An 18829-nucleotide genomic window follows, 5' to 3' on the forward strand; every position below is an offset into this window, starting at 1 on the left:
TCACTGGCTGTCTGCAGGAGCTGGTGCTGGGCGGTGCATGGATGAGGCCGGGGCACGTGCTGTGACCCATGCTTGTATAGGACCTTGTATAGGACAGCCCGAGATCCCGTTCTCTTGTACAGTCAGGGAGCTGCTGCTCTGGCTGTGAACCGAGATGCTAATTAGAGCTTTATTTTTCATGTCTGCATGGGATTTTTTTCCTCTTAACACAAAGCTTAGCAGCAACACGACTGCAGCAGTGCCACACAACAGTGGCATCAGCTTTGTGTGGCAAAAGGGGTTCCTTGCTCATCTTCCTTCCCCAGCACGTGCTCTGTAAGAAATGCCATAATAATAATAACAATAATAATAAAACAAGTGATTGCTTGGTCAGGGAAGTGTCTTGGAGCCTCTTGAAGGCAAGAGGGCTGTGGAGGAGGGCTGCCCAGGATGGTTTTATCAAGGTTGGTTAGAATTAGCTTAAAAACCTTCCAAATGGGGGGGTGCTTAGCACTGGGTCTGAAACAGGCGAGCTGTTAGCACTCGGCGAGCCCCAGCCATCCCTTTCACGAGCTGCCCTTGTGTTCAGCTGGGTGCTGAAGTCAGGGGCTAGGTCGTGGGGTGGTTGCTAATTTCTGCCAGTTAGGAAGATGATGTTAGCAGAAATGAGGTAATTGTGAGTTCAGCTGTGGGCAAAAGGAGGCCGGATTGCTGTGTTTGCTCATCTCCCTGGGAAGTTTGGGAAAGTGTGATTTCAGTTGTGATGAGAGCAGCCTGCTAGAACAGGTGGTTTAGATCTGACTTCTTTCTTCCAGACTGAATTACTCAAGCTGCTGCTTCGTTATTGCTTTTGGGAGCCACCTCGTGCTGCCTGTGTTCCCTGCGGCTGGGGTGAGAGAATTGGCAGAGACCTTGCTGGCCCAGGAAGGGAAAACGGTTGGGCTTGGTACCTTTACTGGGAGAGGGACAAAAACCGAGAGCAGCACCTGACAGGCTGTCAAACAGCGTCGCAGCAAGATCTTGAAACAGAGGCAGAGCAGAGATCAGTTGTGGATGCCAAGTCAAGTGGGATGAAATGCAGTGTGCTTTTGCTGCCAGCAGTCCCAAGGGTAACGTTTCTGGTGCGAGAGCCGAGTTGTTGAGCAAAAGTGGTGCAACCCAGGTGCTAAATGAAAGCACTTGGTTGTGCCTTGCAGGAAATTATTCCTCAGGCTTGGGAAATCAGGAGTAATGTATGGTCCCAGGCAAACAGGAGAGCAGGCTGCATGGAAAGGGCGGCGTGGATGGAGGGAGCTGCCAGCCGTGTGCTGCCATGTCTGCTGCTGGCTCTGCCGTTGGCTTTGGGTGTCCTGCTGTGAGGCAGGAGCACTTCTCTGCGTTTGGGCTGATCAAGTCAGGTGTAGTTTTGCTCCTAGCAAGGTCAGGTCATGTTACGGGAAAGTCAGAGGCAGGCCTGGGAGCTCAAGTCTAAAGATCCCTTTGGTGTACGGAGGTAGCGCCCGTCAGGTGGGGATTTAAGCAAAAAGCTTTTGGAAGGAGCTGGGAAGGTTCATGGTGTCATTTACTGCCTCTGGCTGATAGGTGCTGTCTGGTAATTAGCGATAAAACAAGTGGTCTTTGCTCAGTCCCCATATCTTAGAGGACCTTGTGGACTGAGGCAATAAAAATGGGATTAGGTTTGTAGGTGCAAAGGCTGGGAACAGGAGGAAGAGATAACAAAAAAGTGTGAAAAAAGAAGAAGAGAGGAAAGAGGGAGCTGGCATAGGGGTTGATGCAAGGGTATTTATGTGGTCCTGATGGGCTTCATTATGAAATAAAAGCTACAGAGATGTTAGGAGGAGTGTGAGATGATGTCAAAGCCGTATCAGTGCCTCTACAGGTGCAGGTGGGACCTTTGACTCGTCCCCCAGCCACAAGCTGCCGGGGAGCGGAGCTGTACTGCGTGGTGGGAGGAAGGCTCTGTGTTCCCCCTGGAGGGATTAGAAGCCTCATTTCGTCCTAGAAATATGAAAAATGAGAGAGGGTGTTTTCTCCATGATAAACATCAGGGTGGAGGAGTTGTTCAAGTTAAAGGACAAGGCTGAAACAGGACCAAAGGAGTAAATTATTTACAGATGCCTTGGCAGCACCCTTGATCTTGCCTGGTCTCTTCCAGCTGATTGTTGTGTAGGGTTTTTTTTGTTGTTTTATTTTGTGGCTCTTGGCCAGGAGTACTGAAAGCTTCAAGAACAAGATGGACTGTTAAACAGGGCATGTAATAATGCAGAAACAACTAATAAGAGAAGTCGTCTGCTCTAACACATGATGAAGTGTAGGGCATGGTACCTTTTTCCCGCCTAGGTCGTGGTTTTGATTACAACAGCTTTGTTCTCTTTGATTAATTCTAGTCCTATGTTTTGGGGAAAATAGTTCTAGGTGCAAGATCACTGCTGGCAGAGGTAGCAAGTGGCAAATTAGCATGGAGAAGACTGGCTAACGAACACTTTTACAGAGTTTTGCCAAGGTGATAGGAAAGAGGACAGAAGAGGCTTGATGACTGAGCAACCAGCTGTGGCTCCAAGTTATTTTTTCCAAGGCCCAGCTTGAAGGGGAAGTACTTTCTCATCTCTTGATGGCTTTTTTTTTTCTTTCAATTCATATATTAGTCATGAACCAGACCGTTTGACACAGCGAATTTGGTTAGGAGCACTGAGACGCTTTAGATTAACCAATTTGATGTTAGTGCTTTTTTATGTTATACTTGGAAGCATCTTCAGGGTTTTTTCATTTGACTCTTCTTGGTGGCAGAGGAGAAACAAAACTCACCACCAGGGAAGGCTCGCAGTGTAATCCTGTGACACTGGGAGCCCTAATGCCAACTTTCGTGGTACCTCAAGGGCTGAGGATAGGGATTTTTGACCCTTTCAGCATTATTTGTGTTGCTGCTGCCCCCAGCCTTGTTGCAATGGGGCAAAACCTTCACAGACTAGTGGAGGCTCCTAGTTTAGGTGTCTGGGGTGGAACTGTGCACATCTCATGCTGGTTACGTTTGATTCCCAGGTGATGGAGTATGAGAACAGGATCAGAGCCTACTCCACGCCAGACAAAATCTTCAGATACTTCGCCACTCTGAAAGTGATAAATGAGCACGGCGAATCTGAGGTTTTTATGACGCCGCAGGATTTCGTGAGATCGATAACACCTAATGAAAAACAACCCGAAAGTAAGTGACGTATGTGTGTGCTGATTGCAGAAACTAACCCAGCAAAGGGGAGTAAACTCTGCAGTCTCTTTTTCCCTGATCCTCAAATTTCCCATCAAACACTTACGTTGTTGAGTATCATCTGTCTCTGTGTTGACCTGTACAGCACAAATTGGGGGGTTGCTCTCCAATTAGTGCCTGGGCTGCTGCCACAATAAAAAGGTGGTGTTCTCACCCCATGCATTATGCCAATGGGATGAAGCGCAAGAGGACAAGGGAGCTGCAATGAACAGAGGAGGAAGGCAGAAGGCTACTGATGTACGAGCCAAACTCATCTCTCCAGCAGAGTCTGCAGTGTGTCTGTGCAAGCTTATAAGTGGTTGTCTTGCAATGCTGCCAGATAATGTTGATAATTCAGGTTTGTAAGTGTTGCTCTGAGTTCTTGGGAGTTTTGAACCCAGGAGTGCTCGGGCTTAGAAAGCACCTCCTGAAGCTATCATGCATATTTAATAGAGAAAGGTTCCTTTCAACTGAAACACAGTAAGAACTGTTCCTAAACTTACAAAAGGAGGGTGCTCTGCCAAGGAAATTGAGGAATAGAGGAGTACAGGTAGCTTCATATGCCCAGCTGAGCCGTGATGCTGCTGGCCAGGGTGGGCCTCATCTCTACCTGCTTCAAATTCCCTGATGTCTGAGCTGGAGCACATCTGTCCTGGTACCTGGATGGGTCTGGGAGGCAACAGGCTGGAGAGCAGATGCTGCTTTTCTAGGATGAAAAACTGTCTTGAGCATTTGAGAGGCTGGGTTTTGCAGGGTGGTGGGAGGGGTTTGCATATCTTCTGTTTTGGAGGAGACTCGTATTGTGGGTGAGGTGTAGGGGATTGGATTTATTAGTCTCCCACAAAGTATCTCAAAGAACAAAGCACATTTTGTCAAACTAAAACTCCTCTTTGCAGGCATTGAGGAACCTCAACCCCCAAATGCCCACTTTCTGAGACTGAGGTTTATATACAAGCTAGGAAATGGTTTGATGTCTTGTGGCAGGTGCTGAATAAATACTGTGTACACTTGTGCTTAGAAAACAACCATGTGAAGGAGGGAAGGAAGAATAATCCCATCATTACCTTAGTGTTAAAACACGCTGGTGAATTGATATTAATGTCTTCAAGTCCTGAAAATGGCAGTAGTTCTTCATATTAATTACTTCATTTCACCTTCAGCGATGGAGTGGCTTGAGCAATGAACAGAAGGCAATGTTCAGAGATGCTGAAAACGCATTACTATTTTACACATGTGAAGCTCCTTGAGTTAGTACTTCCAGTAGCACCTGGCTGAGTGTGAGGCTTCCCATGTAAGTTATTTTTTTGTCAGCCTGCTTAAAAACAGAAACCATCCCATGCTTAATTTTAAGCCATTTGATTCTCCTCTTCTACGGTGTAATACCTCTAGTTGGTGCTTTTCAAAGTGTGCACAGAGAATGTGGAAGAGTGCCCAGCAATGTCTACTTCAGTGTCAAGCAAAGGTGAATAATTTCAGTCCTAGAAGCAGCTAACTTTCCCCCATAACTATTATTCAGGATAGGTGAGCTGCTTAAATGGCCCTGTGAAGCCCATCACGGCCTTTAAGTGCCTGCAAAAGCTACCAGTCAGTGCCACACAGCAACCTAAAAGGGAAATTACCTTCGTGATTGACGGAATCACTCTTGGAAAGTGGAGTGAGATGGAAGGCAGTGGGCCTTGGCTGGGTGTAGGCAGCGTTACAGCTTGTTGGCTTGAAAATCCAACCACCATTGCTGTTGTGGATTTGCTTGCGGACAAAACTAGCTTGTGTGTTCCTTATAAGCACTATAGATCATGCCAATCATGGTAAGTGATTTTTAAACACGTAATGAACTCAAAAGAATAAAACATTTAGTGCTACAGTAAAGTCAAACCAGCCATAACCTTGTTCCCAAATGTTTTAAAAGCTGGTAGTAAAAGAAGATAGGTCTAGCTTTAAAACCAGAAATTACATTAAGACAAAGACTGCTACCTGCTGGCTGATTTATCTGTGTACTTAACATCCGTTTTGTACTTTTGACTCATAGGAAAATCTGGATCATAGGTTATGGAGGAAGTGCTGGGGCTGCTTTCTCCCTTAGTCATGACTCGGGTGTGCCCTCCGCTGGGGCTGGAGCATCCTGCCTTCATCCCTGGGCGCTCCTTGGAAATCTCTGTCAGGTGGTGGCATGGCCTGCTGTGCTCACAGGTTAATGCTCAAACTGGCATACTGACTCCTCTGTAGCCCTACTGACCCCAAGGCTTTCTGCAAGAGGTATTACGTAGTGTTTTCCTACAGTAGACCTTAAATGTGGATTCATCTGTTCCTAATCCGTTCAGTTTTAAAGGACTCACAGCGCACAAGCTGCCACTCGTCAGCGAGTGCCTTCTCACTGATGTCTGTGCTATTTGATTGAGGGCAAATACCGTGGAATAAAAGTCACGTGGAATACCACAGTGCCTCTGAGTGCCTGCTGCACATAAGAAGTTTTAAACTGCTGATCTACAGAGAGGTCTTACACCTGACAAATTTCTACAGATTATGTATGGGAAAGTTTGGTTTATTGTCAATGAAGTGTCAATTTTAAATTCTCTTTTTTGTTTGGGGAAAATGAATTCTAACTCATTAGCTCGCGTAGGTTGCTTTCTCTTAATAGTTCAGAAAAACTTTCTGCCCTGGCTTTGGCTTCCTGTTTGCTCACAAGCAAGCAGAGAAGCTGTGCTTGACATGCTCCTGCCCAACTGGGAAGTGTCTGCCAGAACAGGCCAAAGAAGAATGGCATCTGTCTGGGAAGCTGCTTGAAGAAAAGTTGTTGTTGTGCTGTGAAGTCCAAGCGCCACTGAAGCGTGGGCAGTGATAGCTGCTCCCTGCAGTCCTGTTTTGTTTTTTTTTTCCTCCCACCTTCTCTTCTACCCAGGAGGTGGCTTGGCTCCCAGGCTGTGTGAGCATCCTGCCTGGTGCTTGTTCCAGACAGTACCAGGAGGTTTTGGTCTTTGTGAGAAGGATTAAAAGAAAAAAAGGCTTTGTGTCTTACAGCAGCACACTGTAACAAAGAGATGCTACACCCAAACTGGTTTTGTTCATCCATCCTTGTTAACGTCCTGAGTTAACCCAAACTCCTGCTGCATGAAAGGTCTTTCAGGATCCACCTTGCTTCGCAGTGGCTCAAAAATGTGAAGTCTTGGAAGTGCAGAACGTGGCAGGTTTCTCTCTTTTTGCTTGTAAGGAACCAGGAACACGCTGTCAAAGCTGTGCCAAAAGCAGCAGCTGTGCCCTGCAACCTCTGCGTGCAGAGCGGTGCTGGAGGAGAGGAGCTGCGAGGGATGGAGCTGATGTCTTCTGGCTGGATCTCTTCAAAGGAGTTGATTGAAGAGGCCACGTTGTTCAGGAGCAGGAGTGTGGCCCTGGCGTACATCTCTGTAGAGTGCAATCTGTGAAAAATATGTAGGTTTATGTAACAGTATGTAAAAATAACGATTTGATTTCAGCTTCATGCAGCAGCTCTTCAGGTATAGTAGCACTGGAGTACGCAGAGTCACCTTATGAAATGCTTGGTGCTGGACTTTAAAAAAAACTTCTGGTTTTGTATGACACATAGCAAAAATCTTGTGCTTCAGTGTGGATGCATAGGAGAGGACAGAGCTTCGGTGGCTGAACTGGAAGAATTCTGTGAAATTCTGCACAGAGCAAGGACAAAGGTGTTATTTGGACTGGGGAGCCTAATTCCAGGTTTTTAAGTGTTTTGCTTTTCCTACCTGGACTTAAAGAACAGCTGAGCACAAGGTGGCTTCTGAATTGCCACAATGCTGAGTAGTTTGGGGAACTCAGCTGTCTATGCTGTCCCTCTTGGGAAGCCAAGCAATGTCCCCGATTTCCCTCAGCATCGCTTACACTCAGCTGTGGTGGTTATTTATCTGGGGTTTGATTCCAGCCGGGGCACTTGGCTCCTAGCAGCCCTTTGCAAGAGTGGCGTGCTTGTTGTTTTTGCTGCAGAAATATCCTTCTTAGGCCAGGATCATCTCTGAGCCCTCATACTCATGCAAAACACAATGCTGGCGTACAGCTTCAGATGGGAAAACTCAGTCCAGTATTTTCCCCTTCCCTAACCTAGCGTGTTGTGTATGCATGGCCAGCAGGCTCCTCAGTCTTCTTAATTGGGCCTTTTGCTCATCTCCTTACAAGAAAAAGTCCATGCCCTAATAACCAGGGGGAAAGGAAAAGCAGTCGAGTAAATCTTACCCCAACTATGTGGAAAATCTGACAAAGGTATAAAGACTGGAGGGAGTTGGAAAGATTATTCCATCGCAGTGGAAAATCGTTGGCATCCCAGAGGAAATCATGATGGTTTCTAATTCATCTGAACTGTTTCCTTGGCATAACATTAATCGTTCTCCTGGAAGCTCGTTTGTTAAATAATTCTTAGACCTGCAATCTATAAACTGCTGCCTACAGCTTTCTTTCCCAGGTAACACGAGGAGCTTAGTAACTGGTACGTATTTAGCAGGCACGGTAATTAGTTAGCTTTGAGTGCATCTGTGGGACGCGCATTTTCGTTAATCAATAGAAATATAGCAAGCATTTGACTTCAGGTTTTTATTAGAGCTGAACAAGAGCAGCAGCAGGTTGTTCCGTGTTTTTTCCCTTTATATCTATTTCCTTTTCTCTAAACCATCCCTCCCGCCTCCAAATGAAAGAAGCAAGCACACAGAGCGAGGCTCTGCTATTGACCGGCCTCTTCCCCCTAGCATGGCAGGCAGTGAGTGTAAGTCATTTTGATTTATTCGGAAACTTTTTTTATTTTTAGTGCTGTGAAACTACCATCAAACAACTATGAATAGCATCCTGTATTCCTAATATTGGTGATGGAGGGGTGTCAATCTAACCTGAAGCACCACTTAATGGTGATGCCACGTCTTTGGCCTCTCCGTGGCAGCTCCTGATTGTATTTTAGGTACTGTCAATAATCGTAGCAGTAATACAACGTGGTACTTAAGGACCACAAATAAGCAGGCTATGGCAGGGAAATCTGGAAATCACTGCAAGTCGTTCAGGCTCCTGCAGAACCTGTGGCTGGGTAAGCAAAAGGAGCGCTGATAATCTGGGTGCGTGGTGAAAGGCGAGGCGTTGTGTGGTGTTTGATGGAAACAAAAGATGTGTTTCAGGATAGGTCATAGCTCTGGGTCTGTTTCCTTCAGGAGGCTGAAGGGGCTGTAATAAGATCACGCTGAGGAAGGCTGTGGTCTGGGCTTTGGCATGGGATGACTTTGCAGGAGAAATCTCAGCCTGCAAAATGAGTTTATACTGGGCTCGTGTTCAAGCGATACTGTGTGTTTCAGACAGTGTGCTAAGGAGCTGTTTCATTTCTCTTTGTAGAGTTCGAGTCCATTACCTCGGCTGAATGGCTTGCTGAAGGCTTCATACCAAAAAATTGTTCCCCATCTCGTGCCTTGGGTGCTCTTAGTGTTTTCTGTGTGTGGTGCAGGGGCTGTGTCACACCACAGTGAGCACCGGAGCCCAACTGGAGAGGCTCCCTCTACCGCGGGGAGCCTTTGTGGTGCACCTTGTGCCTTCCAGCAGCAGGGGCGTTTAATGACAGGCACTCCCCGAAACAATTTCTGGCTTTCATTGTCATCTCCTGGAAGAAATCCTTTAATCCTCTTCTGGGAGAATGGCACTTCAGCCCCTGCTTCGTAGCGTGTGCTGGAAAAGCACTTCTGCTGTGAAGTGTGCCTATTAGCTCGTGCTCCTGCAGCTCCTCAGTAACAGCCCAGCCGGGGGATACTTGCTTCGTGAACCCAGCCTGCATGTCGTTCACTGAATCCTGCAGAGGTCTTAACTTAGCACGCTGCCTTTTGAATAACAGAAATGTAATAAGTAATGTTCTTTGCTTTCCTTGTTCAGATTTGATTGTCGTCTTTCACACAGCGCTTCCATTTTGCTGGCTCCCACGTCGGCTTTCTAGCCTTATGCATACCTTGAGTTTCTGCTGTAAAAGTCTTTGAGGAAAAGCCCTTTTTTTTTTTTTTTGTATGTAATGTAAAGAAGGAAGAACACAGGTATCAGGAGTGTTTGGTTTCCTTTTGTTCACTTTTAAGATTAAGGACTTGCGGAAAAACACATAGCTAAACCTGTAAAAAAAAAAAAAAAAAGAAAAAGAAAAGGAAAAGGGGAAGTGTGTGCAGTAAAAGTGTGCCTTGGATGTATATATGCCTTTGTGGCTTAACTTTCACAGTTCTCATTAATTTGGTCAGGAGCTATTGCAAGGGGAATTTTATAGGTGAATTTAAGTGTGGGGCTTAGGTAATGCAGCAGAGAAGGGATATTGTGCATAGCCGCGAGTCAGGATGAGCATAAAACACCAACGCGAACTGACATTCCTGTGCCAGCAGTATGTAATGCTGTCTTCCAGTGTGCCCTGATACAGCGACGCGGAAAAGGACAGCAAAAGTGACACATTTTTGTGCTGCATTTTTGGGCTTTTTAGGTGTTATTTGGCTGTTTTTAATAACTTCCTATACATACATACAAAATCCTATAAGGATTTGTGTATATATCAAAGAAAGCACTCGTTCATCCTTGCTTCCTGCTCATCCCATGAACATCCATTCATTTTGGGTCATCTTTGAAACCTGTTTGCGTTCCTAATAGTGCCCAGTTTGAGGGGTTTTGCCATTAAGATGTACCTTCTGGTTTTGTCTTATGTCATTTTTTAGCATTCTGTGAGCATGTATATAATGCTGGCCTGCCAGGGATATGTTATAGGGCATCATCTAGTATATATGTATAAGCACATTGTATTAAACAAAACCTGCCTTGAAATGTGACAATATATATCCTCCTGCATTTATGCACACAACTTTGAGGAGGAACAAAATTCTTCCAAGGAAAAGAAGATTAAACTCAGGAAGTGCTTGAATATGCAATTTTCTGGCTGTTGTCAGGCGCACAAAATGGTGAGAAGGTGCTTTCTGGCTTGAATATTCACAAGTGCAGAAAGCCCTCTGACGGCTGTCTTGACCTCTGAAATTGGTGATGGGGGAGTTTTAGCTGCTTTGGTTCAGAAAGGTTGAGGAGGTCACCCTGGAGTGATGAGCAACTCCATTTTCTGCACTGCACCCATTATGAACCTTTTCAATAGATGAGAAGTGTTTTATTATCCTCCTCCACACGCAGGTGATGTGGCAGGCTGCTCACTGCTCCTCCGAATGAGATAGAAGAGGTTTTATTTAGTTTTTCCATCTTTTTTCTAATTTAAATTGAAACGAGCAATCGATAATTATCATAAACAGTGGCAGAAAATGCAGGGGATGTGGCTGTTCCTTGGGGTTTTATTCTTCAGAAAACTGAAAATTGGCCCTCGTGCTCCTGAATTACTGGAAGCGCTCGGTTTGAGTTCTGCTTAATCTCTTCTCAGGATGCATCTTGCTGAATTTGTATTGCAGAGCTCCAATAATTAATTTTTCTGATGTTTTTGTGATCTTGCTCATCTGTGCATTCATCAGTATATGTGCAGCCTTCTGGGCATGGCTCATCAGATGGAGGGCTCTGCTCCTTAACTCCGCAAATGCTTTTTTTTCCCTTAATAGGGGTAAGAAAAAATACTTTTGTGATGGTATGAGATCGAATTTACTAGTACAAATAACCTCCCTCCAAAATACCCTTCTAGCTAAAGCACTTACTAATACAGTTGCATCTCTTCACCTGACTGCTCATGAACAATTTGATATGAAAATACAAACGAGGCTTGGATTTATATGAAGAATTCCCAATTATGCAAACAATTCTGTTTTTCCATTTGTGAACCACTGAAAAAATGGTACTGAAAACAAAAGTTTTATCAATGTGCATTGACTTGGGGCATCGTGGGCAAAATCTTTACCTGTTACCAGCAGGAATCTCCCTGTTTGAGGTGGGTATTTCAGACTTGAGAGAGGTGCTGGCAGCCGTGCTGCTATTGTCCCTGCGAGATGAGGATTTTATTTTCTGATGCTATGATTTTGTCTTTTGTGATCAAAGTGCAGTGTGCAAGGAACTAAAACATTTCTTTCACCTTGTTCTTCCCAGTGATGGTATTCACACTGTTTTACTTCCTAATCCACATTGAACCAGAAAGCCCAAGAAATGCTTGCTTTTGTGCTCCAAGACCATTTTTTAAAAATAGCTTTCTTTTCTCTTTCAGATCTGGGGCTGGATCAGTTCATAGTGAAGCGCTATGATGGGAAGGTGAGCACATCAGACCAAATGTATATTGTTCAATAACCTCTGTAACCTGGAGTGCTTTATTATCTCAATATAAGTGTAAATTCAAGCATTGTCTAGGCTTCCAGTTGTTTGGTAGCATTGCAGTGTTTTTATATAATGACAGTGAATGAGAAATGTTTTTATGAAAGGTGACTTTACTCAATGTTGACAATCAAAACGTTTCTGCCCCTTTTAAGTACTGGTATGCCAGGAAATGTTATGTTGTAATCACATTTCCTCACTGCTGCTTTATGACCGAGAGCCCCATAAGCTATGCATTTTCAGGGAAAACTCACTTGACTCTTCCCTTCCAGATTTGTCTCCAGTTTCCTGGAGACGCTCGATTCTTCCTGCATCCCCAGCATGTATTTCTACTCCATCAAATCCCCTCACTTCATTCCCCTTTTGAACCCTAGGTCCTTTCTGCAGTGGTACACAACTGTTCTGGATGTTTGTGCTGTCGTGGTACATGTTGGTAAAATGCTGAGCATGCTCTGATGTAGTTTTGTCTGTGTAAATGGGGCACGTAGCATCCGACCTGTCGTTATACAGATGGGAGACTCGATTAACCACACCATAAACCCCACTGGTACAGAGGTAGCTCTGGCCCCAGGACTACCAGCCCATAGTGACGTGCTGCAGATGCCTGCAGGTTTGTTTTCCGTTATGTCATCGTGGGCACGTCCTGGTACTGCAGCTTTCAGCAATGTTTTCTTTTCCTCTGCGTCATCTGGAAATCAAACTTGTGTTTTTCCGAAGCAAAGTCAGCACCTGATCCCCTCCTTGCTGTAGTGATGTACCTGATGCGTCAGGCGCTTCCCGAAAGCTTCAACAAAGAAACCTGGCTTTAAAGATTAACATACAACGCAGCAAGGGCTGAATGCCTGCAGTTCCCTGTCTTCCTTCGTTTAGTAGGGAAAGGTGATCAAACACCTGAGGTCCCTGTCACCTGTGGTGTGCAAGTGTTCTGCTTGCCCAGGCAGCAAAGCAAATCTTGCGTGAAAAACAGGCACTTGGAAGGTGGTGGTTTGGCAGCTGGTTTTGATGCAAAAAACTGAATCACGAACACTTCTTGTCTTCCCCACCGCCACAACCACTGTATCTGCTTTTCAAGCTTCCAAAAAATAAAGCACGTATTTTCTTTGCAAGGTACCAAAAGTTTCTCTGTTCTGTGGCTGGTTTACATCAGCTCGCTTGCATCGCTTTATCTTGTCAAGCTATCATGTTCCTCCCTGAGGCTTTACATAAACAAGATTTGTTTGTAGGGCAGAAAAGCTGAAAGCCACACTTTTTCTTGCTAATAGTTCTTCTGTTCCTGAGCACTCTGCCATCAGGTCTTATCATATTGGGGATGAGATCAAGGCAAACAGTTTGGACTCCACTTTTTGTGACGTGTCTCAGCACTGAGGACTTGAATCACGACCCCATCGGGGTGATGGACGCAGTTACTGCAGAGAACCCCACTCGGTGGTGAGCATCTCTGAAGGGTGGAGCCCTTTGTCCTGGTAGCCTTACACACTAACCGTCCTCCTCTCTGACCTGTAGGCAAGTGAAGTTGTTTTATACAACTTGGAGGTGTCAGAGCTGCGCTTGGACATCCCCACACTCTGATCTGGGGAGCCTGGAAATGAGGCAGCAGGCTTAGGGTACTGCAGCAGACTTCATTATCTTCTCCCAGGACCTATTTTTCCATGCTCTAATAACAGCCTGGAAGCAGCCCGCTCTGTGGGAAGCGAAGAAATAAAGGTTCTTGTTTGGCTGCCTGGCTGCTTACAGCTGCCTTGGGACTGGCTGAGTGCCTCTGGCTGTTAGGGTCGTGGTGATGTCCAGGTGAGACAGGAATGTGAGGAGAGCTTTAAAAAAAAATTGGCCTTGGCTCTCCCTTGGTAAAGGAAGAAGCTGACAGTAGATGGATGTGTCTGGTAGCATCTTCTCCTCGCTTTATTGCTTGCTTTGGGTTTCAGCTTAAAACAAACAGCCTGTACTCAGTGAAGCACCACCTGAGGTGCTGTGAGACTGACCCTTCTCATCCAAGTTTGGCCGCATAGCGGCACCCAAGGGATAAAATCCTTTTGCATCTCTTCCTCCTTGCCTGTTTCCACCTGCTTATTCCTCCTGGGAGGCAAATCCTTCTTGCTCTGCCTGGAGATGACTTCCCCAGCTGCGGCTCTGCCTTGGTGGAGATGCCGTTCTGGCGCTCTCCTTTCATGCGTTGGCAGAGATGATGAGCTCGAGCAGAAGGCTGGGAGGTCTGCTGTTCCCTTAAGCATCCTTACAGATGTCCCATGGAGGCAATGGGACCTGTGGCCCAGGCATGCACTCAGAAAGTAATAGGCTTGTGCACTGGAAATTTCCTCTGCCTTTTTAAGGTGAAAAGATTGAGCTTTCAGACAGACAAGCTGTGCTGCGAAAAAGTACTGGGAATATGCAAGCTAGGTACTGCTGAAGAGTAGAAAGGATTAATTTTGTTTCCAAGCAAAGGTTTGTGCCCAGGGTTGCAGGTAAATAAACTTTTTCACTGATTCTTTCTATAAATCAACATAACAGCTGTGCAGCCAGTTGCATTTTACATGCATAGCACGGTACAGAGTTTCAAGTATTGGTGTGAATTTTGAGCATGAATGGTTGAGATGTGAACGCCACGCCACTAGGATGCAGGTACGAGTTGCTCTTTTCACAGCACAAGTCTGATTTACTTAAAACTACAATTTACTTAAAACTACAAGAACAAGTGAGTGGCTGCTGTGCAGTGAGTGGGACTGGTCTTGCCAAAGGATTTTCAGGGATGTGCCTCTTCTGTAATTGTGTGGGGCTCCTGAGGCATCTCGCTGTGCATGGGTTTGAATGCTATGCTGAAACTACAATATTTCTATATTTCTTTTTTTTTTCCCCCCTCTTCCTGCTCCTTTTTAGTGATAATTCAGAGAGTGGCTGGAGAGGGAGGTAAATGTTACTGCCTTATTAACGGGAGCTGGGCTCCTGTAATCTGAGCCTGGATAGTTTTCCTCCGCTCATTATGAGGCCGAAAACCCAAGAGACATTCATCCAGTGAATCCAGAAAATCCGTGGTCAGATCTGTTTGCCTACATGAACTCAGTTTTCTTTGAAACGCTGAGTGCTCAGGGAGGCAGCGCTGTCTCTGGCTCTGGTTTTGTTTGCTTGTTTCACCCCCAGGCAAGCAAGCCTCAGGAAACTAGAAGAGAAGAGGTATCGATCGCTGTTCATTCAGTAGGAGGGAGAAATAGATCAGTTTGTCAACATTTCAGAGCGTTCATATTAAGCCTGAACACCGTTTAAGTACCTTCCCGTGATAGTTTTAGTGAAAAGGCTGACGTGAGACCAGGCAAAATCTAACTTGCAGCCTTGGATGCTGTGAAGTTAAGACGCTCAGACTGCAGTTGTTCATCTGCTCCATTTTTAAACTGTTTCTTCTTCTTGCAGTCTGGCTGCGGAAAGCAAACGCTTTCCTTAACCCATCAGCTAAGCACTGTGCTCATCAGTGCTGCAGCAGCAATCTCTTGTCCCTGATGTTGTACCATCTTGAAAGGTGTCCCTCTTGTTCAGGGCAAAGTCCTGTTCAATTACAGATGTGCTGCTCCCCCCCGTTGTGTCATGTTCATCAGGGCTTCAGAGCAAGCAGTTTGGAGAGTGACGTGGAGGTTTTCTTCCTGCATCAGGCTTTAAAATCGATGTGTTGTTCTGTGCCACCACTAATTGCTTGCATCCTTGCTTAGCAAGATGATAGTGATAAACAAGCTCTCACGTTACTAAAGGGAAGTAAGTCTCATAGCACCCATCGTGTGGCATAAGCTTTGCTGGTGTTACACACATTGTAATATGGGTTTTGTTAAAAAAAAAAAAAAAAAAAAATGTCCTTTTTCATGCACTGTTTACTCTGTTCTCTTGGCTTATGCATTAATGATTGACAAGCTTCATCTTCTGAAGTGATGCTGTTAGCAGTGGTCCTCTAAAGTGAGCTGCACGTCCACCTTGTTCAGAGCAAAGCCGTGCCCTGTCTGTCGCCTGTGCAGACAGAGGAGCCGCTGCTTGCTGCGGTCCCCATCCTGCTGAGCCACAGGAGGGAGCTTTCAGCAGCACAGCCTGAGCTAAAGGGGTGAGTGGAGGCAGAAAATGGATGTGGTGGAGGCACAACATAGAAAAAAACCTGCCTGGCTTGTTAGTTTCAATACTGAGTAAACTTGACTTGCCCTTTTTGTTCTCCTGTTGGGAAAATGTCTTCCTGCTGCTTAATATGAACAAAAGCCCCCTGAGTTACCAGCAACAGCTTGCCTGCATGCAACCACTGCTGCAGGAAGTAATAAAGGCTTTCACTGCCCTCTGATTAAGCTTATGAATTAAGTATTTCCTGCCAGCAGTTGGATTTACATCCCTAGATGTTTTGGGATGCCCTGGAGTACCACACAGCAATAACAAAATGAAGGGAAGGGCAGATACTTGAGTTTCTGTGCCTAATCCTTGCTGAAATTTTCCCTCCCTGGATATCAAGAATTCAGGCCCTACCAGAGGTGGTAGGGTTGCCAGTAGCCTGCAGACATCCATTGCAGTCCTCACCACTTCACACAAGGGAAGGTGGTCAATTTTGAAGCATGTCTGGATGTTCTGGCTGCTCACTTACAATGTAAGTTTGTGTTGTGCTTTATGTTGGCTATTTGTTTAAAGTACACCTGTTTCCATGTTGATTTTCCTTGATGTTCTCATTGAGCTTGAAGTGTAAGGAGAGGAGAAAGAGGTAAGGACCACTGAAACATCTGAAACTCACTTCCACCATGAAGAGCCTCTCTGATCATAGCTCAGTCTGTTATGCAGGTGGGCAGGCTTGTGTAAGGGGCTAGGATGAGGTTTAGCTTAACCAAGGCCCTGTAAGTGCAGGTGTGGGTCCAGGGAAAGGGGAGTTGCCCTGCAAGTGAGCCTTTTAGGGCTGCTGGGAATTAATACAAGAGGAAGATTTCATGCCAGGTGACTTAAAGAGCGTCTCAGGTGCCAGGAAGAACCCCCCCAGAAAGGACTGGAGGAAGATGGATTATCCTTAGTATAGGTTTTTCTAGCGGATTGAAAGATCTTGCTGCTAATTTTGAAAATATAGAATAAAAAGGGGCCTTTATTCATTAGCTAGAATTTCTGGGCTCCCTTGCTTTGTGTATGATCTCAGGCTGGGACATGGGAGCCGGCAGAGTGGCGTGAGCTGCTGTAGACCCAGGCTTGTCATGAGGCAAGCTCCAAGTCCTGCTTTCATTCGGGAGCCTGACGCTGGATGAGAGCTCTGAGTTACTGTGGTGTTCAAGTGCCTCTGAAACCTCCCTTCAGAAGGATGCAGCGTAACGTGCATGTGCAGTTGACTTACTGAGCTCATTAGCTGAGCGAGATCCTCAGTACTTTTCCTTAGATGCAATGAAGCAGTCGAGGAGTTGTGTAAACTCAACTGTACGAGCTCCTGCCACTGTCATGCATAGGAGTGATTGAAATAAGCAGCTGGAACTGGTCACACCAGGACTCTGTCTGGTTTATGCCTTGGAGATACCTCGAGGCGTTCGCCTATCCTGCTCTGTCGTCCATGCAAAACATCAGTGCCTAATGTCAGATTTCCTGCTTTTACATTTCTTTACCTTCTGGCTTTACCTAGAGCCAGTCGTGCTTACATAACGAGCAGGGACATGTTATACAGGTAATAACCTCACTCTTCTGAACCTAAGTTCTCCACCATGCCCCAAAGTGTTCTGACTAGCTGGTGGAAGATGACTCCTTCCCATCACTTAGCAAAAGCAAGCAGAGACGCTGATCTTGTGAAATAGCAGCAGACCTGTGATTTGAACTAATGTGCTCCTCCTCCACCTCGCTGACACCACTGCCCATGTTTGTGGGTTTCTTTGCTCGTTAGCTTTCTTCTCCCAGCCACATGTGGCCCTCGACTGCTTTGCTTGGCAGCTTTGATTTACTTTTCTGATCCTCACTGCCACTTACTGTGTGCAGTTCACCACGACCTGTGTGGATACTAACCTGCAGGTTCTTCTCTTGTTTTTTGAAAAAAAAAAATAATCAAAGAGAACACTTAATTACATTTAACACAGGGTAATTGCACGGCACACAAACATCCCCGTAGACATGTGTGTTGCTTTACCTCCACATACAGAACACTTCATCCTCTCCTGCCTCCTACCAAGCGGTTGTGTCCTGTTCGTATGTCTGGAGCTCTACTTGCTGTTGCCTTGTACCACTAATTCTCTTGCTTGTTTTCACAGGGTTCATTGGGCAGATCCCTCTAACGTGCTCTGGTTGCTGTCTGTGCTCTTTTATTCTGGTTTCTAGGTATCCAGCGGGGTTTCTTCCAGATACTAATCCGTGATACTTGTGTCTTATTTCTAATGATGGCTTTGGTGTAACCAAGCGTTCCCTCGTTTTCTTCCCTTCTCTAACCCTCTCCCCTTCCACCAGGATTTCTGGCAGGTACAAAGCAGACAGCATGTGCTTTAATTACTTTGTGCTTCAGACCTCATGATACGCACTTTTCATGTAAAAGGGACAGTGTATGCTGCCCCCTTTTCCCTGCTCCTTTATGAAATAATCCTGAAGGCATTCTCAATACGTGGCCAAAAGGATTTATGTCCAATACTCTAGCCTGGGTTGCTCAGAACGAAGTCCTCAGGGTAACTTTTAGTAATAATGGAAGCATCTTCGAGCAGTGCTCCAAGGTGTATCTCCCTGTCCTCCTGTTTCCTTCCTGCCTTTTGAGGCCTCTGACTTGTTTCCAGTCTTATTAGCAGCAGAGGGCTGGTTGTGTTGGAAAAAGATGGTTTTTGCTTGAAGCCGTGGAGTTATTTTTGTTTTGTGGGAAAGGAGAGGCATTGCCCTGGCCAAAGCTTTTTACAAGCTTGAGGGAGATGTCAGGTACTTGAATACGTGTGAGTTAGATGAAGGTGATTTTTGCAAACTTGCCTGAGGTTTTCAAAGGTACAGAACTATGTAGGGTGAACTGCATTCAGAAATAGTTGCTCAGGAAGATATTTAGATGCTAGAGTTCATAAAAAGGCTTCTGGGAAGAGGAGCTAGGAAGCAGAGAGAAGATCTTTTAGTGTTAGTAAGTAAAGAGGGAAGTGTACCCTGAATATGTAGTTTTTGCTGACTTTCCCTCTGGTTTTCATTGATTTCACAGCATCAGAGGGCAAAGTAAAAGCATTCTGTGCAGAACTGTTTCCCCACGTGCTTTCACACTGGATTTGTTCATGGCAAAGGACATTTCTGAGTGTACTGCAGCCTGAGATGCATCCTGATATTCCATCTGGGGACCTGAACAGACATTTACATTCAAGGGTGTCGGAGGTCAGCTCATTTCAGAAGCATGGTTTGGGACACCAGAGACCTCATTTTAATCCT

General features: G+C 45.6%; 1 protein-coding gene across 4 annotated transcripts in view; it reads left to right on the top strand.

The window, feature by feature from the left end:
- The window catches only part of MICU1 (mitochondrial calcium uptake 1), an 87763-nt gene that overhangs the window by 27063 nt on the left and 41871 nt on the right, over positions 1-18829 (top strand). For all 4 annotated transcript variants that reach the window (XM_082765124.1, XM_082765125.1, XM_082765123.1 and 1 more), the window contains exons 6-7: positions 3019-3181; positions 11379-11422. In XM_082765124.1, the coding sequence (XP_082621250.1) occupies positions 3019-3181; positions 11379-11422 (207 nt within the window). The remainder of the gene's footprint in view (positions 1-3018; positions 3182-11378; positions 11423-18829) is intronic.

This window comes from Aythya marila (assembly GCF_965140915.1).
Source record: "Aythya marila genome assembly, chromosome: 7".
Classification (NCBI taxonomy): Eukaryota; Metazoa; Chordata; class Aves; order Anseriformes; family Anatidae; genus Aythya; species Aythya marila.